This window comes from Chinchilla lanigera, unplaced genomic scaffold (genome assembly GCF_000276665.1).
Source record: "Chinchilla lanigera isolate Chin_1 unplaced genomic scaffold, ChiLan1.0 scaffold00002, whole genome shotgun sequence".
NCBI classification, from domain to species: Eukaryota; Metazoa; Chordata; class Mammalia; order Rodentia; family Chinchillidae; genus Chinchilla; species Chinchilla lanigera.
In genome coordinates, this window is record NW_004955403.1 from 39,944,435 (window position 1) to 39,971,902 (window position 27,468).

Consider the following 27,468-nt stretch of genomic DNA (forward strand, 5'->3'; position numbering starts at 1 on the left):
GCCACCACGCCCGGCTTTCTTTCCATTTTTTAACTTGCCAAATATCTTAGGATTTTATATTGACTCTCCAGGGGAAAATGAATCTTTCTATGATATATCTGAAGGGGTGAGTGTGTGAGAGAGTGTGTGTGTGTGTGTGTGTGTGTGTGTGTGTGTGTGTGTGTTTTGAGATAAGATCTCACTAAACTGCCCAGGATAGCATTAAACTTATGAGCCTCCTGCTTCAGCCTCCCAAGTAGCAGGAATTAGAGATGTGTACCACTGCCCCCAAGTAAGTGTATATTTTAATTCACATGGTGTCATGTAATAAGCCAGCGTCTTCTGAAGCATAAACATTCTCTGTGAGTGAATTATGCATCTCAAGAATTCTCTAAAAAAAAAAAAAACAGGTATTACAAATGGGCCCAATCTTTTACAAAATTCACTTGAAGATTTGAAGAGGTAAAAGAACATCTAAACAGTGAACAACTCAGGCTGAAAATGTTTGCACCCATAATTAATAGTGTATTCTCCTTTTTTATCTACCACAACCAGACTAGCTCAATCAATCATGGCACCTTGATCTGTACAGATGGTTTAAGTCTTTATTAAATATATCTTAATGATAAAAATTTAGGTATAACCTTCTAAAGAAAATAGATATAAAATAATAAACTCTGTTCATGTATTGGCTTTGTCTCTCTGTCTTTTCCTTTTCATTCTATTGCCATCATCCTCTTCCAAGTCCCATCAAATTATTCCACTATTACTACAGAGCCAATTGGCCAGACTCCCTGTCCCCGCTTTCAATGTTTGGCTTAATGTTAAATTGCATAATTTTACTACAGCAGCACTTTCCTCAGAGTCATCCTGTGCTTCCAAGCCCACAGAATCCCATCGTGTCTAAACTCCTCTGTCCAGTGTTCAAGGTCTCACGATGGTACAACCTAGCCTTTTCAAAAGAATTTCATATTCCCCTAAATGGGGACACTCCCCTACTCAGATAGGCAGCATTCCACAGCGCATTAAGGCAGGAAATAAGAGTAAAGGAATACGATTTGGAAGATAATAATAATAATCCCTATTCCTTATTAAGTATATGTTGTGTGCCATGACAGGGCAAAGCATACTACATGTGCTACTGCATTTTGTCCACACATAAGCCTTATTCAACAAGTTTTATGATTTCATTGGACAGAGACTAAGCCATACAGAATCTGAAAATATTCTTCAAGGTCGATAAGCTATTCTACAGCAGAACCGGCAAGCTACATGGGTCTTACCCCAGTGTTCAGACTCTGTAAAGGCAAATGCTAGGAGATAAATATGCAAATTTGTAGCTCGGGGGAAGGAAATAGATCTGTATTTTTCCACCACAGGCTCATACTTACAAGTGAGTTCATCCAAAGAGAATATCAGAAGAGAAATAACCAAGAAGCAAACTCTCAGCTACGACCATTTATAGATAAAATGCAAAATAAAAGACACACAAGAAGAAAAAAGAGAGAAAAAAAGCATGTGATCCAACATGGACAGTGTATCTAAAAGTGTACTTTGATTTAGTACAATTGTCTTATGTGTCTTGTATGTTTTATATGTATGATAATTTTATACAGACATAAATAAAAGAACCTGATGCTGACAAAAAAGGGAGTGGAAGAGAAGGGAGAAAAAGAATTGAGATCTGTTATGTACATGTACAAATTTCCTGTAATGAATGTAATCATTATGTACTGTAAACATGTAGTAATAAAAGTAACAAATTTAAAAATATGTAGAAGCATAGTCCTATGTAAAAATTAAGGTGAAGAGAAGATCTTGAAAAAGACAGAGGTCATATGTGGCGGTGCATGCCTGTAATCCCAGCACTCCCAAGGCTGAGGCAGGAGGATCCCCATGAGTTCAAGGCCAGCCTGAACTGCATAATGAGACCCTGTTTCAAAAAAAAAAATTAGTATGAAGAAAACCAGGAGAGTTAGCCAGCACAAATCAAAGAAGTGGAATTTCAAATCTCAGGAAAGGCCCATGTCCAACTCTATAAAGACAAGAAGCAGGAGATGGAGACAGAGAGGAGAAAAGGGGAGGAGAAGGAAGAGAGGGAGGAGGCAGTAAACAATGCTCATTAGCACTGGGAGTTAAGGGCTACAGTGACTCATAACATCACAAAAACTAGGACAAAAAAGAGGTGTCTATCAACAAACCCCCCAGACCACTCAATATGGCCACCATGCTGACCAGGACTCAGGGCTGCCCTGTGAGGAAGTCACAAGTGCAATTTGGGAGGATGGCTTCAAAACCGTGAAGCTGTAAAAGCTACAGTAGTGTGAGTTCAGGCACACGTGTGCTGTGAGGAGGTAGAAAGAACATATAGGTTGAACTGAAAGAACATACAGGTTGAATTTAACATATAGGTTAAATTCTGAAGAAATTGAAGCTGGGTGTGGTGGTACACAGCCTTAGTCCCAGCTATTCAAGACGCACAGATGGGAGAGTCATGAGTTTGAGGCTAAGCTGGATGAAACAGAGAGACAGAGACAAAGAGACAGAGATAGAGAGACAGAGACCGAAACTCCTTATCTCCCTGTGACACCTTCCTCTCAGCTCTACTGAGACTGCTTCCTCAATAATTTCCAGCCATTCCTGGGGCTGACCTCTACTGATTCCTCTACTTCTTCACCTGCCACAGCGCTGGCACCGTCACTAACCCTGTGACAGTGTGACTCTCCATGAGTTCTACAGCATGGACCTGTATCCACTGTCTTTGACTACTTCTTGCAGCTCAAATCCTAAAACTACTAGTGTAACTGCTGGTGGGACTGTAAATTAGTACAGCTCCTATGGAAATCCGTACGGAGGCACTTCAGAGAAGATGAAAATAGAACTACCACAGAACCCAGCAGCCCTTGGTACACACCGGGGGAATTAAAAGTCAGCATTCTCTAGATACCTGCAGAGCCGTGTTTATTGCAGCACCACTCACAATAGTCAAGTAATGGAACCAGCCTAGGTGCCCATCAGCAGATGAATGGATAAAGGAAATGTGGAATTTTATACAACAGAGTCTAAGGCAGGCATAAAGAAGGAGGAAGTCACGTCATTTGCTGAAAAGCAGATGGAACTGAATGTCGCCATGTAAGTGAAGCAAGTGAGACTCAGACAAGTACCACATGTTTTCCCTAATGTGTGGGACCTACAACAGAATGACATCAAAGTAACAGGGAGACGATTACTAGACAAGGGGAAGGGAAGAGGGCAGCAGACAGGGAGGGGTAAGGGACAGTAACAGGGGGATGGATGTGTTATCTACATGTATGAAAACACCATGTTGAAACCGAATATTCTGCAAAATTAATAAGCACTAATAAAACGTATTTTCTAACATGCCAGTGGTTCTGCCCAGAGACACCCTCTCTCCTCTGTCTATTCTTCCCGTCTCCACGGTGTCATAATCATCATCACCTTCACCAGTCACACAAATGACTCCTAAATATTTCACTCCATTCTCAAACTCTCCCTGGAAAGCGAATTTTAATCTCAAACTAATGACCATGTATTTTCCTCCCAGGTGGCCAGTCCACAACATCTTCCTAAACCTGTCAAAAGCATATGCTACCTTTTTTACAAATCAGCAGCTAGTCTAAACCCTCAGGTTAGCATTCTAGGACAATCAGGATGTGGCCAAAGTGATGTTTTAAGATTTTGCTGACTCTATCTGTACAGCAAGCTGTATGCATGAAACACTCTGTTATTCTCTGAACACTGCCTTGGAACCTTGGAACACTGCTTAGAGAGGTGCAGTTAGTGGCTGACGAACGCTACTGCTCATAGAATTACAAACCCTTCACTTCACCTGCACTGGCCAAGACTCAGGCCAATCAGATATGATTTCTCTCACAGAGCTGTCTTACTATCCTTATTAAATGTATCCTTCTCTGTTCTTTAATCTCAAACTTCACTTCGTATTACTTTTAGGGTACTTGTTGTATTCTATCTTTAGTATCATTCCTGTGCATGGGTCTTATCTTCCCTACTCTATTGAAAGTTCCTTAAAAAGGGGATGTCCATCACTAGATGTACAGCAGCTATTTATTATTTAAAATCAAGTTATAATTATTATAATCAATGCGTTTCACATTATTTATACGTCTTACTTGAAATTCATAATTTTTGTGATTCTCAAATGCAAAAAAATCCTGTCTATTCATGCTGATATATTAAACACCCTCAGTAACCACTATTTTAAAAATACATCTCTATTTAAACATTACACAATGTATATGCATATAAATATCTCATGTTATGCCATTAATGTATGCAAGTTTTGCTTTATCAATTAAAATATATTTCACTTAATATATTTATAATTATTTGATTTATGGATATTAATGTAAAAGAAAAACTAATCAAGTGAGTTACTATTTTAGGTACATCAAGATTAATGTGATTGTATAATGGAGTATGTTTAGGCAATTAAATTTTTATAACAAAAAAGTCCAGTAATAAAGCCCTTTAATTCTTAGGGTCAGTGCCTAGACTCATGAAATAATTAGCTCTAATACTGACTTAAAATGGAACTGCTTAGTGACTGGCTGCTTAAAATAACTAATGCCTGAAAAATTCATGTTTAACATCACGGTGAATATCACATATCACACTTATTCCTTGTCTAAGTTAACTGTACTTTTAAATACAGTAAATGCCAGATAGTCTCCTCAATTTAGAAAAAAAAAAACAGGAAGCAACATATTAATGCAACAAGCAAATATGCAGACGCTCAACCAATGAAATCAGTCTTTGGTTGCTAAGCTATTCTGTCACCATGGCAACACCTACTTCAGAAAAAATATTGGCCTTTCAAGACAAATAAGCCATGCATCTTAAGATGCAGATCACTCAAGAGATGATGATCAGATACTGCTTAGATTTTCTTTCCATTGATATCATATAAAGCTATCTTGAAAAGCCATTTGCCATTGCAATTCTTAAGTATTTACATTCAGTTTTTAGCTTTTTTAATTTCCTAGCTACACATACTCTATTTTACAGCATGTATACATGTATGTGTGCATACATTTATAGGCTAATCATCTTAAATATAAAGCCAAATGTTACCACCTGAGCAATTTTCATTGGTACATGCTCTTAACAACTTACTAATATTATACATGATTTTAATGAATAATCAATGAAATAAATAATGTAGAAAAAATCAAAATCATACTTTTGAGCAAACAGCCTCTAAATCATCTAATATGAATGTCCAAAATAACAATCAAATCTTATTTGAATACAGTAGTATTTGTAAATTGAAATTATAATTTTTCCTGTGAAAGGATGATCCTATTTGACCGTGATGAATATATAGGGTACCTAAGAAACTATCTGAAGTATATTACTGTACAAGATAAGGAAGGTAAAGCTGATCAAGGGTCCTACGCTACAGTTGGGCGTAAGAAGTTCACGTATGCTACTCCACAGTCAGGTGCCTACAGAAAACAACAATGCACGTTTCAAACAGGTAGAATAAAGGACTTTGAATGTTGTTACCATGAAGAAATAATAAACATCTAAGGAGATAAAAATGTTTAACATGACCTAAACATTACACACTGTATGCATTCATCAAAATATCATATATTCATCAAAAACAAAAACACCACAAACATGTATGATTTTCATGTTTTATGGATCAATATCAATTTTTAATTTGAAAAACGAGAAGATGGGGATGGGAGCGTGCTGGGCAGGGAAGCATGGGAAGAAGGATTCTAAGAACTTGGCAGCAGCTCCTACTCAAGGGACAAAGAAAGAAGGGAAGTTTCCTGGAAAGGCGAAGGGAGCGGAGTAAGAAAGGGGAGCGAGCCTCAGAAGGAAGGAAGGCAAAGCAGAAGGCGCTTAATACAATGACTCCACGGATTTATTTAACAGGGCTAGCACATATATGTGTACGTTCTGATCTTGGTCTTGCCAATTACAAACCTGTGAGGTTAAATAAATCCTTAATTTCCCTGTGCCTCTGTTTCTTGATTTGTAGAATATGGATACTTACAGGGGTTATAAAGATAAGTTAACCCTTTAAATAGCACTAAGCATTATATAAATGTGTGCAAAAATATAAATTCATAACACTCCTGCTTAGCCCATCTGTTTTGCCTTTAAACTTCTTTCATTTCCTGACTTAAACTGCTTTAATTTCTTTGCTTTCAGATGCCCACATTTTATTGCAAATGTTATATTTCTATCTGACTTAGCCTATTAATCATCTTCATCGCCTTAAGTTTTTATCTCACATCTACCATATTTGACAGCTCACTTTTTGACAGTGATCTTAAATCTACATTGTAGGAGTTACACAGAGCAATCCCAGACCACAAAACACGGTGGTTATGATAACAGCAGCTCCTGCTCCAGCCCAACTGACAGTGGCTTCCAGAACTCATTCAGGGATGCGATGTAGTTCGTTTCCCAGGGACCAAAAACCTCACCATGGAAAGAAAAAATCTAATGACCTGAACTGTATTTTCCCATGAAACTATATTATAGTCAAAATTTCTTCTCTCTCTCCCCTGAATATTTGGAGGGGGAGAAAAAAGAGGACAAAGCAAATGGAACACCTTTAAGGTGTTCTAACACACCTTTTTGTTAGAAAAAAAAATGTGTAGTGATGTTCAGTATCAGGATAAAAGTCAATCCAGTTTCTATTTACTTAAGAGAAGGGAAGATCTTTATAGTAGAATTAGTACAAAACTCTCACTATATGTTTTTTTTAAATAATTCTAGTTCCAAAATACTTGGAAGGTCTTGCATATGTCCTCTGTGAGCTTTCTATGGGGGTTAAAAGTGTTTCGCTACATGGGAATTATCATATAATAACTTGAAACTATACATAATGCACAGGGTTTCTCATTACAAGTGTCATCCTGTGCTGGATATTTAGCTTCAAGCTGAATATATATTTATCAAAAAACAAGAAACAAGACAAAGTTTAGTTCACACCCTACTCAATTTACAGAAAAGAACTGGACATAGTCTCTAAAAGGTCATTTTTATTAGTCTATGAAAAGAAATGCCTACTGAAAATATCGCCCAGTGAAATCATTACCAACACTAGTCACTGACCCTTGACATACAGAGAACTCCGTGCCCCATCTCTTCTCCCTATATCACACAGGTTAGGCCCTACAATCCCATGCTTACTGACACCCAAGGGTTATAACTACACATAGATCAAATGGAGAATTAAAGCAATTGTCTGATTCAGACCAAATGCTTTTCACCAGAAATAACATGTAAGTAAAAGGAAAGTTATTTAATGCCAAAGTACTGCAAAATTATTTCCCATTGTTACCCCTTGCCTCTCCTACGAGCACACACTGTCTCACAGAAACATCAGACTGAAGAAATTGGGGTATCTGGCTTCCTCAGACCCTGACCTTAAATTTCCAACAGAGCTGACCATCTGATCATTTCGATAGTCTCTCCCACGGCAAAAATCAAAACAAAGATTTCCACTCGAATGCACTTCGTATGTGTTCTTAAATTCTTACAGTGACGCAGACTACTATTTTCTGTACAATAATTAAATGAGTCCCTTTCTTCAACATATAGTTCCTACTCATATTTCTTCTTTTGCATAAAAGCTATTTATTAATATATCAGTGATCCCTAAAGCATTGCAGTATATTTTATAAAACAGTCATAAACATGGAAAAATGTGATAAACCTTTTTCCTGATTGTTGGTTTGAAAAACATTCTCAACAAATGTGGGATTCCCTTTAGCACAAATAACTTTTGCACATTAATATTTAATGTAGACACACGAACAAGTTAACATAGGTGCTATTTTTTAAAAGGAAACCTCGCCCTGTTTTGGTTATTTATGTTCTCCACGCCAGTCTCCAATGGTACAACACACGATTCACTCTGCATTGTGCACACAAATAAACCTAAGTTGCCCTTTCAAACCACAACAGCCTCCCCCAAGGCCCGCTCCAGTGCTACACTCTCCTGGTAGCAGGACTGCAGTTCGGAATACAGAAGTCAGGAAAATCAACGAGAGGGAGCTGCCTGCCTGAAATTCCTCGACCTCTCAACCCCCACTGATTTTATGCACTCGTTCTAGAAAGGACAGTAAAATAGTGGGCATCAGGTCTTTGCTAATAAGTTCTCATAACTGGCATTGTAACTTATACGTAACTGTCCTTCCTTGGACAGTCTTAGGTTTTGCCAAGGCCAATTTATTTTAGTTTCATTTTGGTTTTGGAGTCTCAGGATTGAACCCAGGGCCTCATGCATGCTAAAAGCACACGTTCTACCACTGAACCACATCCTCAGCCTCGGCCGGCACCTCTCCTGAAGCAAGATTAAGTGCTTAACTCCATCTCCCAGAGCAGGCTACTCCACAGAACACGATAGAGCACAGTAATTGTGTGTTCCCACACAGTGTTCCCACCCCCACGCTTCTATTATCCCCAAAGCTTCTCTTAGGCTATGATCCCCTAAGACTCTCCCTCTCTGGCTCTCTGCACAGCCTCTGAATATACCCCTCTCCTATTTATTCAGTTTTGCTCATTCCTCAGCCCTAAAGACCCAGCCCTCCAAAGAGTTCATCAGCGCCGTCTTCCAACAAAAGCTTGTTTCTTCCTAGAGAGTGGATTTGACTGCCAAGAAAAATAATCTTTTCTGTATGTGCCTATAGTACGCTGGTGTGATTTATTCCAATCCTTTCTGTGTGTTTTGCTACCCCAAGCCCTATCCACCCAACTCCAGCACACCCATAACCCTCTGCGGCCCTGAAAACACACTGATAAATTATTCCAGGAAACTCGCTCACAGACAAGTGCACACAAACAGCTCACATAAGCAAGCACTGTGTCCACTCCCCATAAGAATATTACAGGTCATATTCCAAAAACAAAATCCACCTATCTATCGGAAATTAAGTTCCAGATAGCCAGAACTTCACAACCTCACACAGGGTTAAATTCCCTCTGAAACTCAATTTAATCATTTATAAAATAAGAATGTTTCTTCCTGCTAAAAAAAAAAATCTATAATTCTAATGTTTCACAATTCTATGGAACACTAACGAAGATTGGGTTCAACATTAGGTGTAATTCAAAATAAATTTGCCCTAATCAAAAGCCTAAAAATGGAAAAATTAAATACTAAGCATTTCTGCATAGTGAATTCCTCTCCCAAGAGTATGACAGACTACATGGTCATTCTTCAAGTGTTGGACAAATGCAGCTGGATAAATGTTTGAACACAGCTGCCAATTCCAGAAGAAAAGAAAGCTATGTGCTGAATTCTCCTTCACTTTTATCGTTGTTCTTATTTTTGCTATTTTGCTTTAAACACAGCTTTTGGTTTCTTGTTTGGTTTGGTTTGGTTTGGTTTGGTTTTTAAAATATATCATTATAAGGGGCCAGGGATACAGCTCAGCGGCAGAAGTGTCTGCCTGGCAAGAGCAAGGTCCTGAGTTTGATTCCTGGTACAAAAAAAATAAAATAAAATAAAATATATCATTATGTTGCTCTGGCTGGCCTTGAACATCCAGGCTCAAGGGATCCTCCTGCCTCAGCTTCCCAATTACCTGGGACTACAGCTGCAAGTCACTTTGCTTGGCACTTAATATAGTAGTTTTTTAATGATACAGACAAAACAGAACACTAATTGAGCTATGTTTAACTGCTAGAAATTGGCCTCGCAAAATCAAAACTACCTAACATCTTTTTACTTCATGACTTACTAGAGAGTATTCAATAGTTACCTAGGAAATAATATTGGTAATCAATTGTTACTTATTACACACTATATTATATGCTTAATATGCTTACAATTGTCTAATATGGATTATACATAATATAATGTTGTAGTATGCACAATTAATATGTATATAAATAAAATGGTAGTACGCTGTCCACACCCAAATAGTTTTACTATCTTGATGAGGCCAATCAACCCTGAAGGATGGGAACCCAAAAGCCATATTTTCAAACTAGATCAAAATCATGTCAGTGGAGTGCAGTTACTGGGCACCATATGTACTGAAGACACCTTTAAGGACAGTGAAGAAAAATACACAAGAAAAATGGTATTTTACTGGCTTAGAATGAAACACTTCAGTGATAAAGAAACTTCGCAGCTCAGTAAAGAGCAGTTCTGGGTGTGTCTGTAGATGACCGACAGGTAGACCAGCAAACTGAGGGAAGACCCAACTCCGACGGGGGTGGCACCAGCCAATACACTGGTAGCCAGGATGGAATAAAAAGGGCAAAAGAAGCAAGTGTTCCACTTGGGAAGCATGCCAGCCTTCGTCGTCGTCACCTTTGCCTCCAGGGATCCTGAGCCTTCCAGTACAGACTCTCAGCAGTGACTCGACAGGGAGCTTCCAGGCCTTCAACCTTGGACTGGTGCTGCCCCCTTGATGGCTCTTGGGCTCCAGATTCCATCTTCCTGGGCTGAGCAGCTGCCTAGATCTTTGTATCTCCAGCACACAGTCAGCCGTTGAGGACTCTCCTGCGTCAAATCCTGCAAGCGAACTAATAAATCCCTTTGCCTGGTTAACCTACATTCCCTATTGATTCTGTTCCTCTACAGAGACCTGATATGCAATTTACTAATCTTTTAAATCCTACTCAAATCCTCACATCTTTCTGCAAGCATTACCTTAATGATCTGTGTATATGTGCCTCCTCTCATTGCCCTGTAAAATAAGTGCCTTCACACTGCGTGCTTAATAAAACACTTCTGCTTGTTGCTCCTTTTTTAAACACATCTTCAGTTTTAAGGATGTCACTCCCATGGTAGGCACTTAGTTATTTTTGTTAAGTAAGTGCAGCGGAACTACAAATATAGTCACACATCCCTAAATGAACAATGAGGTCCTTCATTTACTGCCCTATACTACTCTTGGATTTCCAAATGTGAGCTGGTTTGAAAGCATTTCTATCTAGTATTTCCAAGTGCCTTGTGAATGAATGTATTTTTTCTTGGTGATCTACCCAATTAGGGTGATTTACACCTACCAGTTGTCAGTAGGGCCCTTTTGATAATAGAACATTCTTATAACCTTGGTGGAAGAACTGAAGACATCATGGAAAATGTGGTATGGTCTACAAATGAGAGCCTTCTTGGCCTTTTGGAAATGTTGGCAGACGTATAAATGCTTTCCTTATGTGACTATCTTTATAGAATCCACAAAAACACTACCTTAATCCCATGACTTCTTGAGAAAAGTACCAGCAATCTCACCCTTCTGTACATTCATTTAAGAAACACGTCCTTATTCATTCCCTATTCCCGTAAACACAGGTCACAGGATTATAGCAACCAATAGGTTCGGTTTCCAACATTAAATAATGCCAACAAAAGTAAAATTTTTTAAATACTTAGAGAAAATATCTCCAAGCTCACAATGAATGTTCCTGAAAGCTACATGTAATTTTTTAAAGATACTCTAAGTGCCCATGAAGGTGCCCCAACTCCTACCTATCCATAAAAAGCACACCTAGAAGTCTGGACAAAAATATTAAAAATAACTAGTACACAGCACATTATTTTCACTGCTAGAGCAAAGCTTAAAACTATCCTCAACATACAAATCAACAATTTAGACACAAATACATTCAATACTCTTTTAATGAAGGGTCCCCAGTTCATCCACACATGTCAGTGCAAAGCAAATCGGCAGCTGCAGTAAGTTTGAGGAATGCAGTAAAAGTGGGTATAACTCATGAAAATGTAAAACGCTATTCATTACAAATGCCACCAGCAGACAGTAGAACACTGGAACCAACCCAAGGCCTCTTGTGTGTGCTCAGGAGACCCTACCAAGCAACACTCAATCCAGACACTGTTCTAAACTGAAGAAAGCTTACAGATGCCTTCCCTACATTAGTACATCGAAGGGAGGATTTTTGTCATTTCTGCAGCTCATATATTTGAAATCAAGAAATAACAGCAAAAAGTCTTTAAGAATTGAGCCCTGAGCCACTGCATGTAGAAAATTCATGTTGAAAAGAAGTTTCTGATGCCCTGCAATGGTAACTAAGGCAACTATGAGGGAGCTGTAAATTAACTTTTTTTTTAAATTAACATTCAGCCTGGCGTGGTGGTGCATGCCTGTCATCCCAGCACTGGGAAGGCTGAGGCAGGAGGATGATTGCAATTTTGAGACCAGCCTGGGCTACAAAGTGAGCTCAAGGCCAGGCTGAACTGCACAGCGAGACCCTGTCTCAAAAAAAAAAAAAAGAAAATTAACATTCAACTTACTGGGGTTGCAAAATATAGATTCAAAATCGCAGTTATTCCATTAGCAGTTAAATTCCATTTTCAAATCTTAATAATCTAAGTCCAGCAGATTCTATGCAAACATTAAAAGGAGATTTTCCATATAATCAAACTATCTTAAATGTTTCAAATTGTGTATATAAATCTAACACATTAAATTTTCCTCTTTGGTTGACAAATTATTGTGAGTTTCTTAAATAATATGGTCTAATAAATTAAGTAATATTCATGTTTTCTTAGATGTTCCAATACAACTGAAAATCTTCCTAAAATTTCAACTTAAAAAATCACAACAATGAAATAACTGCTCAACTATACATTTTTCTATTGAAATGACAAGGTTAATCTTTAGATACTGCAATCCATCAAATTCTATCAAACATTTTAAAGTTTTAAAGTACTTAAAATTCTAATTATATACATATTATTTCTAAATTTTCTTCAAGTTAAAGATTCTTACACCAAAAGGACTATTATCTAGACTACATAAAGAGGTCAAGAAAATTATACTCCCCCCAAAAAACCCTAAAAGATCCAATCAGAAAACAACCAACTGAAATGAACACGTCTCAAAAGTGCAAGTGGCTAATAAATACATGAAAAAATGTTCAGTATCTCTGGCCATTACAGAAATGAAAATTAAAACAACACTGGATTCCATCTAGATCCAGAAAGAACTGCTATCATCAAGAAATGAAATACTAACAAATGCTGGCAGGGCTACAGGGAGGTGGTGGGGAGAAATCCTTCTACACAGTTGGTGGAAATGGAAACTAGTACAGTCACTACAGAAATCAGTATGGAGAATGCTCAAAACACTAATAACTATAAATTGCCCCAGTTAGCCCCTTGTATTTATCTTCTCAAAAGAGTTAAAGACACCATATTACTAGTCACATCCACAGTTATAGCGGCACAACTCGTAACTGCTAAATCCTGGAAGTGGCCCATATGTCCATCAACAGATGAATGGACAAAGAAAATGTGGTATTTACATATATAAAGTATTTACATATATAAAATACTATCTAAAGATAAATTTGAGTTATCTGAAGGAAAATGAATATACTTCAGACCATAATGTTAAGTGAAATAAATCAGACACACAAGCTTAAATATCTCATGCTTTGTCATATATGAGATACCCAAAGTAAAAATACGTTAAAGAGCAAAATAAAAGATAAATAACAGGGAACAGGGAACAAGAGCTTTTGCAAAAGGGAAAGGGACCAAGCAGTGGAAGGAGGGGAGGGAGGGGAGAGGAAAGGAAAGGAATGAAAAAAGAATTCAGATGTATTAAGCACATGTACCAACTCCCCACAATGAATATACTATGTACTGCCAACATGTACTAATAAAAATATTAAAATTAACAAAAAGAAACCAGTATATTAAACCACACACTTTTAGAGTTGACTGCCCCTTGAAACGTGAAGGTTGGGAGGGGAAAGGCGAACCACTTTCTCAAGTAGCTAAAATTCTGTCCAAATACAACATCTAAAGCTAAAGAAATTCTGGATTATTTCTCTCACCACCTGACTGCCACGTTGATCCTTTTTTTACAGTTTCTATATCATATACTCCAGAACCAAAAGAGGAACATGGTGATGACTTAGTCTACATCCTTAGGTTTATGTCCTATCACTAATTTTCAAAATGAATTAAAAATCCAGGTGTGGTAGCACACACCTGTAATCTCAGCACTCGGGAGGCTGAGGCAGGAGGATTGATGCGAGTTCAAGGGCAGCCTGGGCTACAAAGTGAATCCAAGGCCAGCCTGAACTGCACAGCAAAACCCTGTCTCAAAGAAAAAAAAAAAAAGAATTAAAATTAGCAAGTCCCTCTTAGATGACTATACCACTAACTTAATTTAACACTTGAAATAAGTATTTTCCATCTTGCTCTGAAGAGTTTCTTTCTTTTCCTTACCATCTTGGTTGATAGGACCAGACAATTCTTCCAAAAATTGAAACGATATTCAGTTGAATGCTAAATGTCACTGTGGCTTTGTCTGAGCATTGCTTATAACTTCAGGGTTATCTTCCTAATTACTGACAGCTCTTTAGTACCTTGGTTCTGATACAAGAAAGCAACCCAAGTCATGTTCTGAGCATCGAATGAGGACCCACATCTTCATAAGGAGCAGCTCTAGAGGCACCACAGAGCCAGGGCTTTAGGAGAAAGGTCCAGAATTTAAAAACAGGAGCAGCCTAGGGGAGAGTATAACAGAGGACCAAATATATATTGGTGACCAAATATATGTGCCAGATACTGTGGGTACAGCAATAAAGCTAGTGGAAATGGCTCACCTCTCCTCAAGCTCCCAGGAAGAAGGCACAGTACCGTGTTAATAGAACCACTTACCCCGCAGATGGAAAAGGGGTCTATTTTCATCCCCACAGCTAATGGCTTGGCAAAATGTATACATCTAATCTGTGTGTCATCCACTCTCAAGTGTTCACTCACTGATCAATGCATTGAAGACCCAGTACACACTCAGCTGATAACACTGGACAGCCACACCAGCATGTAAAGTCACTATCCTGGATCCAGAAAAAGCACACATAAGTTCAGAAGCCTCCTCTTATGCAATAGGAAGATACATCATTTTAAAATTTGGCAATTATGAAAATTAAGCACTGACATAAATTTGTGTCCTAAATTTAAATGAAAGTAAGATTTTCATTAGAAGTTTGGACATGCTCGTTTATTATTTTAGTGATGCAGTAATGATTATTCACCACATGATTTTTAATTTTTTATTTATAATTAGTTATAAGTTCCCAAACCTGCCAATAGTTTTAGTGTGTCTGGCTAAGAAATCAGCGAGAAACATGGTCCTCAAGAAAGAAAAGAATCTCCAACACTCGGAAGTGAGTGGGAGTATTATGGACATCAAAGGGAAGAAATTAGGCTTTTTTCTTTGTACATGATAGCAGGTTGTTCCTGTTTGATGAACAAAGGCAGTAAAAACTTAGCCAAAATGTGTGTATGTTAAGACTCAGACAGTTCCCGCCAAAGCTCCATAAAACATCTTTAAAATAATCCATTTAGAAAGAAAGCTCTGGGGTTCCAAGGTGGCAGCCACCATGAAGACCACGGCTGCGGAAGACAACAATATCACTTTCAATGATCAGCAAAAAGTAAACAAATCTGCACGGAGTACAAGTCGAGTCACAGAGCTAAAGGAAGAAATAAAAGTAAGAAAGAAACAACTTCAGAATTTAGAAGATGCTCGTGAGGACCTCATGCTCACAGACGACGACTGCTTAATGATACCTTATCACACTGCTGATGTTTTCATCAGCCATCCTCAAGAAGCACAAGAAATGTTAGAAGAAGCAAAGAAAAATCTGAAACAAGAAGCTGACCCCTTAGAATTCAGAGTAGAATCAATTCAAGGGGTGTCAGCAGATTGGAAAGTTCAATTATATGCAAACTTTGGCAGCAACATAAACCTTGAGGCTGATCAAAGTTAAACATTTTAGATCTCCTTTTACTGTGTTTAATAAACTTGAATATTGTTTAAAATGATAATTTCCCCTCTTCAAATGACATGGAAAGGAAAAGTTTCTTTTTTTAAAATCTTTCATTACTTTAACAGAAACTTGCCTATTTTCACATGTCTTTGCTTATTTCTGTTATATTTTTTAAAGAAGGCAGTATTCATCTATGTATTTTGAATAATTAGTGTCAAATCTAGGGGCTTTATGTCATATTATTAAAATCAGTTAAGAAAAAAAAAGTAAGCTCCACAGGCTGTCATTCTCAGAGTCTAACTATTCCTAGTACATACCTTAAAGAGCAATAATTTACATGTACTTTTGTACAGAAAGATCTTATTTTAAAAAAGATATTTGTATTAAATAGCTTTAACACTGCTGGGACACAAGACCCAACACCCACAATTTAAAGGAGGAGAGGTTTGATTTGATTCATGGTTCCAGAGGATGCAGTTCATGGTCCGCAGGCTTCAAAGCAGGCAGAAGGATGCGGCAGAGAAGAGCTGCTTTGTTCATGGCAGCAAGGAACCACAGCAAGAGAACAGCATCTGAGAGACATGAGAAAGGAGCCATATATACCACCCAAGGTCACACTTCCATGACCCACCCACTCGGAAGTGTGCTTTACTATCCCCCCATGTGACTCCCCCGCCAATCAAGTTGACCCAGTTACCACCACATATGTATTTGATTTTTTTCCACCACACTGAGGATTGCTCCCAGGGCCCTGCATACACTAGGTAAGTGCTCCACCACTGAGCTACACCCTCAACCCCTCATGTTTCTTTTAAACACTTCAACCAAAGAAGACTTCACCTGCATCATGTTCTCAGATAAATATTATCTCAGTCCTTTCATGTGACAAATACAGAGATGAAGTTAAGTTAGGACTAAACTGAAGGATGTTTATGGGCAGCTGCAGATGAGTGGTTGACGGTGAACTGGTCTCCACACACCCATGTGTTTATGACCCAAGATGTCCAACAAAAGCTCCCAAATTAATATTCAGATCACTTTTCTTTCTTACTTTTATATCTACAGAAGAGGAAGAGAGCTAAGGTGAGGAAAAGAAGAAAGTGTGAGGCCACATATGTTACTGTCCAGCAGATTCTCTAACCCTATCTCAGAGGGTACACTGCATCTTCACAAGAGCAAAGAGAGGTTTAGCCAAACTATTTGAAATTCCTGGCAGATCACTGGAGAGGCCAATAATGGTTCAAGAAAACTTCTGAAAGAAAGTTTATTAAAAGGAAAAACACCTGAGATAATCAAGAAAGCTCTCAATTCCTGATAATAGCTACGAATAATAAAAACAAGAAAAATAAAGGTAATCTTATGGATGCTAGTGAAATCTATAAATATAAATAAACCATCTGAAATTTAAAACAATTTAAAGTGACTTGTGCATTCATAATCATCTACCATACAAACCTAGACAAAATCTGCATGTTTAAACAGTATTTTAATAGACACATCTACATAGTATCATTCACTATATAACTGTATAGTATTCACATGAGAATTTATCTTTTTTTCTTTCAGCATTTTTCAAAAAATGAATCTGACTCCTGAGAAAATACATTTAACAAGCTGATTTCTCTTGGTGCAAGCTGTAAAGGCCCCGTTGATTTGGCTGAGTTAATGCAATTTCCAAAAATGTCTGAGCTTAATTCCCATGATGCTGATTACACTGAGAATTTGGCTTAACATTTACTGAGTTCCCATGATGAGTAAGACTGCTTTGTCTCAGCAAACTTAAGTTCTGTGCTCGAAAATGTCAGGATTTGAGAGAAAATTAGTTCAACAAGACCAATGTATTTTACAATCAGATATCCAACAGTACACAGAAAACACAAAAAAGATTTTAAAAATTTATTTTACAAATGTCTTTAACATTTCCATGAGTCTCCCCCTTCACCCACCATATATACTGCCTTTACGTCTGCTCCATCAAGGAGAGGACAGGAGAGGCCTCATTAGACATTTTGCAGAATTAAGTAATGTGCTCTTTGGGTATGCAGTGTCCAAATTAATTTCACCCATTGTGAAGCAAGAAATGGGAAAACACATTTCAAAATATGTAGAAACAAAAAATTTTTCTCAAAAAATAACAAGATATAGTAAAATCATAGAGATAGATATACAGATATATACATATATACACATAGATATCTACATAGTGGGTATTCATTAAATATCCTCTAAATTTTGGAAGTATTTTTATATTAACAAGCCCTACATTTTCTATCTTTAAAGCTTGGTCTCTGTGTGGAATGCCACATAGCAGTATTTTATAATGGTTATGATAAAAGGTGGATTAATTTATTTATCATGCAGTACTGGTGACTGAACCCAAGGCCTTCATACTGAGCTACACTCCCAGTCCTTGCTTTCATAACTTTTTATTTTACAACAGGGTCTCACCAAGTAGCTAAATTGCCTGGGCTGGGCTTGTACATGCAATCCTAGGGCCTCAGCCTCCCAGAGTGCTGGGATTACAGGCCTGCATCACCACCACCTGGCTAAAAGGTGATTTTAGTAATTATTTATGGGCTAGAAAAGAAGAAGCAATTATTAAAATACTGGTCAGACAAGTGACAACTCAACCTTTATTATTGAAATTTTTCTCCCCAAAACTCCTGGTCAAAGGTTATGATTTGAGCAAGCTGTTGAACTTAGCTCTAAATGGAAGACACTTCTTGGGCGGCGGAGGAGTACATGACTGGCAGTGAACAGAAACTGCAGAGTGAAAGATGGGCTTTTCTAGACCTAAGTACTTTAAGTAATGCAGGAAGAGAAATCGAGTAGGTCCAATTGGACGGCACCACTTCAAGACCTGAAAATACGTGGCTCTGTGTGCGGTAAGCAAATAAATGAGATAATTACTGTTCTTTCCAAAACCCTGACATGCATAACCACAGCAAGGGATTTTTTTAGCAACCTGAATTTAAATTAAAGTTTTATTTAGTCTCATTTTAAAAATAAATGGTCTATGTTCATTTTTAAATAACCAGCCTTTGTTTGAAATGTAACATCTTAAAATAAAGGGCTTACTTGTCACTGTTATAGAACTACGATGCTCAGTGGTGATTTTATAGTAAACATGCTTCTATAAAAAGCAAAATACTTCCCAGCAGTGGAAAATTCTTTCAGGTTATATTATCACATTAATTCATTTGAGAGTCAACCCCATAATACACTACAGGTGCCACCTTATCCTTCAAAGGTTACGCATTTGGGGACAGTTTCAGATGTAGGCAGAACGTCTGAGAATAATAAAGTGCCGACAACACAAACACATTCTTCTCTTTGGCTACACTTTATTAGAAAGAGCCGGCTATTACATCTCCTAGGAAATATCATTCAGTCATAGACTCACAGTAATTCCCGTATTCAATGGGAAAGAGCGGAAGGAAAAGACTACATTTTGACATGTTTTGAATTTCAAATCATTTGAGCCATCAGCTATCATTGAGATGAACGTTCTCCTCTGGCCACTTTCAAGTGCCCCATTTCATGAGGGAAGGGAAAGTTAAAACCTGGACACAGATGATTTCAGTGTTGAAAATAAGCACTAGCTGTTAGTATTCAGCACTAAACGCATGGGCAGATGTTTTAAAGATCAAAATTGTACTAAATAAATTTGTTATTATCTTTAAAAGTTTTATTTTACACTTTAAAAGCAGCTTAACACGGGGGCTGGGGATGTAGCTCAGCGGCAAAGCGCCTGCCTGGCAAGCGCAAGGTCGTGAGTTTGGTTCCCGGTACCAGAGAAAAACAAAAACAAAAACAAAAAGCAGTTTAACATTCTAAACTGTCAGAAGAATAAAGGAGGTCACGGGGAAAGGGGCCTCGCACCTGTTTGCTCATAACACAACGAACACAAGCAAGTACATCACTGAAACTTGAAGACAGTAGTTGGCAGGGTTCTCCATTATGCAAAACTGGACTCAACACTGTAAAATATACGTGTACACATACAGCAAAATCCCATTTCCCCCTTTTTGTTATTATACTTCTAATATGAATAATATCAACACTGACCTTCACCATGGCTTTGGTTTGTGATGTGCATTTTTACTGGTTTCAGAAATTGTATTTACTGAAAAAAATATTCATTGAGTGACCGCTATATCCTAAGCAAAGCACTAAACCTTTGGGATAAGGAAATTGGCAAAATACAAACCCTGAGTATAAGCTCATAGTCTACTGAAGGAACACACAGAACAACAGTGGAAAATGTTGTAACAGAAATGTAAGGATTTGGCGCTATTGAGAGACACTGACAGAGACAAAAATCTTTACTGCCGGCACGGGAAGGTTGTAGGAGATTGTAAGGACCCTCAGAAGAGTGAGCTGAGGAATGGGTTTTTATTAGGTTGGACTAATAAAAGGGGAGGAGTGAATATCGGCAGGCGAGGTGTTCTATCTCAAGAGAACTGGGGGTTTGTTGGCGCATGCGCAAAAAAGGGAGTAGCACGTTTAGTTTGGGACTAGAAGAAGAATACGGAAGTTAGTCTGGGAGGGACACGTTGTCGTTTGGGGGGTTAACGCCATATTGGATTGTTGCCATGATGGCCGTAGCAAAATTTTATGTGATCGGAGACTCAGCAAGCAACAATACTTGTCACAATTATTGAATTAGGAACTTTATATCTACCACTTCATTTAATTACCACTATTATCATTTCATAGATGATATATTTAGCTGAAAAGTTCACTGACATGCCCAAGCACACTCAGTTGAAGACAAGACCCAGGAGTTGAATTCAAATCCTCTAACATCAGGCTATATTATAAATCTTTACCTCAGAATTCTCAAAAAAACTAGAAAGACAAAGAAAGAACCATTGAGGATGTAAGAAAGTTAAGGAGAGGTGAGAAAGGTTCCAAAAATTTTTCACTTCTAAGACTCAAAGAAAAGTGAAGACCTACACTGTTTCACCATAAATTCTTTAAGAAAATAAGTACCCTGGCAATGAAAATACAGAAGTTATCCTAGCTTTATCTAGCTACCTGAGGGAACAACCATGAAGACATTCTCAAAGAATGGTGAGTATTTTATTCCTACTGAGTGAAGTAGGATGTCCAACTGGAAAAAAGCAGTGACGGCCCACATTTTAAAAATCAAAGCAGTCAAACATTTGTGAACAAGACAACAGTGGCAGCAGGAAAAGTCTCAGGGCTGCCCACAGGCCTTCCAACTCTATGGAAGGGCAGAGCCGGTCTCCACTGACGACACCCATCTCCTCCAGTAGGCCAAGGGTCCGCACTCAAAATGATACAAAACCAACAGTGCATGCTCCAGGGCAACTGAAGCAAGGAAAGGCTGTTAACAAATTAGCTCACCTTCTTAATAATTAGATGCAAGTCGGGTCATGAAATTATTTTCCATATAGTACACTCCTTTGGCCTTGCAGCAATCTGGTGAGGTACGAGCTTTTAAAGTATTCCCACCTGAAGGGAGTGAGAGGTGGAGAGCAGGAAAGGGTAGGGGAAGTAAAAAGAACTAAGATGTGTGATGTGCATGTTCCAAATCCCCACAAGGGATGTGATCAATATGCACTGCAAACGTGTGCTGCTATAATCTTTTTAAATAAAGTATTCCTATTTTAAGGATGGAGAAAAGGTAAATAGAAGGTAAAAAACATGAAGCTTCGTAACAGAAAAAAAAAAATTGGAATGCACTGGTCTCACTTTAATCTTTCCAATCAAAATTATTTGTCCTATGCCTAGCATCATGCTTTCGATTCTATAAGCACATCCTAGAGCCCACTCTACACAAATCACTGAGCTAGCAGCTTATAGGCAAAAACAGGAAAAGAAAAACATGCCTTGCCCTCCCTAAAGAGCTTCCTATATAAGGTTCTCTGCTAGGGAACTGCTAAATGAATCCTTAATAACAATATGATAATCATTGTCAGGTTTTATGTTTACTTGTGAGTCTGTCCCAGGCCTAGGCTGCTTGTCTGGAGACGGGCAGCAGACGCACAGTAAGTGAACCTCTGTGAGTCACTAGTCCTTACTAGAACCCGCAATGGTGAAGTCAGAAAGCCTCAAAGGGTAAGACAAGATCACAGTCAAGAACACCTGGATCCATCTCAACTTGATAAAGACTACAGCCTCAGGCATCTCACTCCTGGGTGGATTAACTTAATCCTTATTATGGATTAAGTTGATACCTTACTTGGAGAAGTCCTTGAGTAATTCCACCCTTCTTGAATACTCCCCTCCCTTCTTCTGATACCTAACCCAGAGAAGTCTTGGTCCTAGCCCTAAGAGAATCTTGAATTCTATCAGAGGGCTTTGATCCTCCTGGAGCCCTGAAATCATTCCATTTGCCTCTTTTTATTTAGCCTTTTCCGTACACTTATTCAGGAGATTGCAGACCTGACCAGCCCGCAACAACTAAGGGATATTATTAACCCAATAGCATATCAATAACTTTTGCAATATGCCAACCTGTTTACTCTTATTTACCTAATACTTGCCAAGCCATGCTAACTTAATGTTCCCCTGAATATACCTTGGAAAGAGTCGAGTTAATGTATCATATCTCTCCTGAAAGAAGTAGGTGTAAAGATGGGGATTTTATTCTTATGGTAAGCCAATCAAGGCTATTGCTGGCAGATGATTCACTTACTACCTCTCAAATCAGTTTTCATAGAAAGCTACCTCTTTTGTCTAAGCACAGGATATGATGCTGAAGGCCAACCCAATCTCTCCTTTCTTCATTGGCCAATCACAAGTTTGTCAAGAATATGTTGCCTGCCAAAAGCTGTGTTGACTTAACTCGGGTCTAAAAATAACTCCTGACCATATGTGGTTTAATCTCAATTCTTCGCCACCATCTAGCATCTGTCTTCATCAATTAGAAGATGTTACTTAGTTGTAATGACTTCATATTAAGATGTACTGGTCTGTCATGAAAAGAAGCCATGCAAATAATCACAATCCCTGCTTGCTTTTTCAAGTTATGCAGAAATTTTGCCAGCATTAAATGTTCCATCACAATATTTGGCAAATGCAGACTGGCATTCATACACTTTAAATTTTAACAGATTCGGGGGGGCGGGGAATGGCTCCAAACTAACCATTGCAGCCTTTGAGAAAGAAAAAGCAAAGCTCTTAAGCAAATGTTTAAGATAACATTTGCGCTATAAATCAGATTTACTTCCCAAAAGCAGTGTGCTACATGGAGAACACTACATTAGTGTTTTGTACAAATGAATCTTAACTCCTATTTAACTCTACAAGGAACAGCTTGAGAACATGGATTCTACTACTTAGATATAAATTAATAAAGTCTGCTTTTATGAGTATTTCAGCCAGTCAAGAATCAAGCTGATTCCCATGGTATCATGACAGAATAGATACAGATATTCTTCACTTGACAGTTTGGAATGGAATTTCCTTTCTCTTTTCATGAATTCAAATGTTAAGTATCTAAGAGAATCACTTTCAAGATGTAGGTTCAAGTTCAGCCTCCGGCCTGTACCAAACAAGCAAAAACATTATTCTTTCTGCTCAGGGGATGAACTGGCAGTGTCAACAAACATCTGTCCCTAAACTGCTAATCTAACCAAATAAATCCTCACTTGCCAGTTCTACCACAGAAAGAGGCATTTTGTGTTTGTGTTTTTTGCTGGGGCTCTTGTATTATGATAACTAAACCCTCAGAAACTGGCTTGTTAGCGTGTGTGCACGTGTGCCCCAGTACAGGCACACCTGAACACACAAGCTGAGGCCAGAATCCAAGGTCTTGCACGTACTAACTAGGTAAGCATTCTCCTAGACCACTACACTTGTTTTAAAGTTTAGAAAATAATCCAGTTAGCCAGTTGTGGAGGCACACACCTGTAATCCCAGCACTCGGGAGGCTGAGGCAGGAGAATCGTTATGCCTGGGCTATAAGTGAGTTCAAGGCCAGCCTGAACTGCATAGCAAAACCTTATCTCAAAAAAAAAAAAAAAAAGAATTAAAGAATAATAATCCAGATTAAAAAAATTAATAAACTTGATGCCTCTCTTCTGCTGGAAAATGAAATGAACACAAAAGCTTCAGTCAAGTAAACAAATTTGTTAAATGTTTTCCAAAACAGAATAAAAAACATTACTTCATGCTGGACATGGTGGCACATGGATGTAATCCCAGCACTCTGGGAAGCTGAGGCAGAAGGACCACAAGTTCAAGCCCAGCTCTAGCAATTTAGCAAGACCCTGCTTCAAAATTTAAAACAATAAAAAAAAAAAGCTAGGGATGTAATTCAGTGTGAAGGCCCTGGGTTCAGTCCCTAGGATTGAATTTTTTAAAAATGCTACTTTAAATAAACCCAAAAAGGCATCTTTGTTGGAAGCAGCTTATCTGTCCAAAAACAGAAGAATGGATGAAGAAAATGTATTTACACACAGGGGAGTACTACTCTGCCATAAAGAAAGATAAACTTGAGTCATTTATAGGAAAATGGATGTACCTTGAGACCACAATGTTAAGTGAAATAAATCAGACACACAGGCTTAAACACCACCGGATTTCTCAAAATATAAATAAAGAGCAAAATAAAAGACAGATAACAGGCGGAGTGAGGAGGTCGGGAAGGGAGGCGTAACATGAAAAATTGAGATGTGTTACGTACATGGACCGACTGCACACGATGAATGTGGTCACAGTGTACTGCAAACAGGTACTCAGAAACATCTTTAAGGCTCTTCTTCTCTTTCAGAAGCAGTGAGGAAATTTATGCATTTTAATAACCTACACATTCTCTGACTTCGTCACACACTCTTCGATAACCGATTCCCGTGGCGCTAGTACCCCTTCACTCTTTCTCCCAGACTTTCAGAACCACTCTCACTGCCGTGCACAGCTCTATGCCTTCCTTAACTCCCAAGTCTCCATTCCTCACCAGCAAGGAGTAGCTTGTGCTCAAACCACAGAACCTGGCTCACCTGGAGTGTACAGGTGACTGCGCGCGCGCGCACACACACACACACACACACACACACACACACACTGAAGGAACCTATTTCCATCTCAGAGTAGGTATGCATATTCCTTTCTCTTAAAAACATTTAACAGGAATTTGAAAGCCACTAAAAATGATGACTATTTAATTGTATCCCAAACCTCCTACGAGTACACAAGTACCATCAAATTTATATACTGATCAGACATTTACTAACAGCAGGCAGGTTTCTAGTTTATTTACTCCTTAGGAAAGGTAGTGGAGGGGGAAATGGTGCCTTTAGGTTTTTCATTGGTTCATAACAGTTGGCTCATAATAGTTTATTTTTACTTCTTAAAAGGCAAGATAATGAGCCAGGGATATAGCCCACTGGCATAATGCGTGCCTGGCAAGTGCAAGGTCCTGAGTTCGATTCCTGCTACCCCAAAATAAATAAATAAATAGTAATGATAGACACCTGTAAGTGCAGCAACTCAGGAAGCTAAGAGGGGAGGACCCCAAGTTTAAGGTCAGTGTAGAACATTTAGTGAGACACTACGTCAAAATAAATTCAAAAGGGCTGGAATGTAGCTCAGTGGCAGAGCACTAGCACCAGCACTAATGCTCTGCCACTGGGTCCTACCCTCAGTAGTGCAAAAAAAAAAAAAAAGAAAGAGGATAGATATTTTGTACTCTAGTACTTGTAGATAGATATTTTGTACTCTAGTATTTTGTACTCTAGTGTTTGTACCCCAAACACTAATACCAAGACTTACAGGTTCTTTCATCTAACAAGGAACTGTACAGAATGTACTAAATAACAATGCTGAGTTTGTAAGATATATTAATTGTATGTATACATATATGCGATTCCTTTTCTCCATAAGGTTGCTGGGTAAATTCCCATAATATATATTATTTCATAGCGGACCTTCAGGCCTGCTGTGTGCCATACTTGCTGGAGACAGTCTTGACCTCATAGAGCTTGCAGTCTGCAAGAGGGATTTGCAAATCTTGATGTTTACTCCCATACCCAGATATTCAAGCAAAAGAATCTGAGTTTTCATTTTCAAAAGCACATCACATTCTTACAGTAATTTCACTTTATAATTTTATTTCTAAACTTGAAACAAGACTAAAGTTAAACACAGCTTTCATATCCTTGAAATATAAGTGAAACAAACTCTGGAGTGCAATCTACACAAAGTAGAATAACAGAGTTCTAATTAAGCAGGCAGCAAAAGAATCACAAATATTTAGATTAGCTCTAACTGCTTGGGCTGTCTTGGCAATGGTTATTTTTCTTAGCTGAAAATGAGTCCTCGCATTTAATTTTTTTCTTTATTTTCAGATAGCAGTATGACACTGGAATATATCGTATTAAATGCATTCTAGGATTGATTTTAGGATTTTGACAGCAAACTTATTCAAACCTTGTGCTTACATTACTTGAAGGAAAGAAACATTTTCTGAAGATGTTATTGGTCTACATTTAAAGATGAAAATGTCTCTCCTGGTCACTTTTGGTTCTCATATATGGTTATAAAACAACCCTGGCCCTGCCCTGAGAATTAGCCTGTATTTCTTGCTTTTTTGTGTGTCATTAAAAAAAAAAAAAAAAAAAAAGATAGCATTCCATGTTGACATTATTAGCCCAGATTACTTCAGCAGTACCTTTGCTGTCAGAAAGATCAGGCCTATATAGTTTCCAAAGAGCAGAAATTTAACAACAAAAAAGCCCCAAACACACGTTTTTAACACTTCTTTATTAATACTAAATGTATCACATTTAACATGAATTAAAACATCCCTTCACACGCTCAAAAGCAAGATGCACAAGATGGGTATTTTTTATTTGGAAAAAAATCCGGTCACAAACTATTCATCTCAAAGCAGAGAAAATGGAATATTCCTTTCCCCTTGGAAAGGCGCTATAGAGTTTCAAACTGTGAACGCTCGTCGGGGACCGCGCGTCCTCCTTGGGAGGAGGGTCTGCGCGTCCGCACCCCGACCCCGCTGGGCAACACGCTCCAAATTCCCGAGCGCGCAGCAGCCAGTGCGGATCGGCACACCCAGGCAGCGATGGGTGCGCAGAGCCCACAGCGCCCGCTACGCTCATCTTCTGGAAATCAGGAAACAAATGATACATTTCCTCCAGAACCCCACTTCTGCACCCAGTCTCCCCACTCGGGGCTGCGGGCGGCCGGCACCAACCCAGGGCTCGCAGCGCTTCCCTCCGCGGCTCACACCGCAGCGGGTGCGCGCCGCGCCCCGGCGCCCCGGGAATTGCTCGCTCGCTTCTCCCCCGGCCTCTCTCGCCCGACTCCCCAGGGCTCGCGGTGAGCGTGGGGGGCAGAGGCTGGGTCCCCGCGATCCGCAGCGCTCCGGTCGGATTCCTCCCCGTTCCCCGTCCTCCTAGCAGCCGCCACCTCCCACCCCGAGACCGTTCCCCAGCAGGTCCCCCGGGCCCATCCTCCCGTCCGGGACGCCCCGGGGCTGGGGGGGCTGCGTCCTTACCGGGCTCGTGGACGCCGGGGTTGTCGGACAGCTCGATGACCAGCAGCTCGCGGCCCTCGAAGCTGCGCCCCACCGTGTAGATGCGGCTGACGGCGGTGCACTGCAGCCACACGGACACCAGCGCCTCGCGCAGCTCGGGGTAGCGGTGGTACTCGAAGGAGATGCCGTCCTCCTGCTGCAGCCGCCGGCGCCTCCGCACGCCCGCCGCGGGCTCCCCGGGCTCCTGCGCC

The 27,468-nt window shown here is 39.1% G+C and overlaps 1 protein-coding gene and 1 pseudogene across 1 annotated transcript in view; one reads left to right on the forward strand and one right to left on the reverse strand.

The window, feature by feature from the left end:
* Cpe (carboxypeptidase E) overlaps positions 1-27,468 on the reverse strand; it is a gene marked incomplete at its 5' end in the record, with an annotated part of 109,010 nt that extends 81,542 nt beyond the window's left edge. Inside the window, 1 exon segment of the mRNA XM_005373897.2 lies at positions 27,239-27,468. Coding sequence (XP_005373954.2) covers positions 27,239-27,468 — 230 coding nt within the window.
* On the forward strand, positions 3,005-15,753 carry LOC102020193 (annotated as a pseudogene).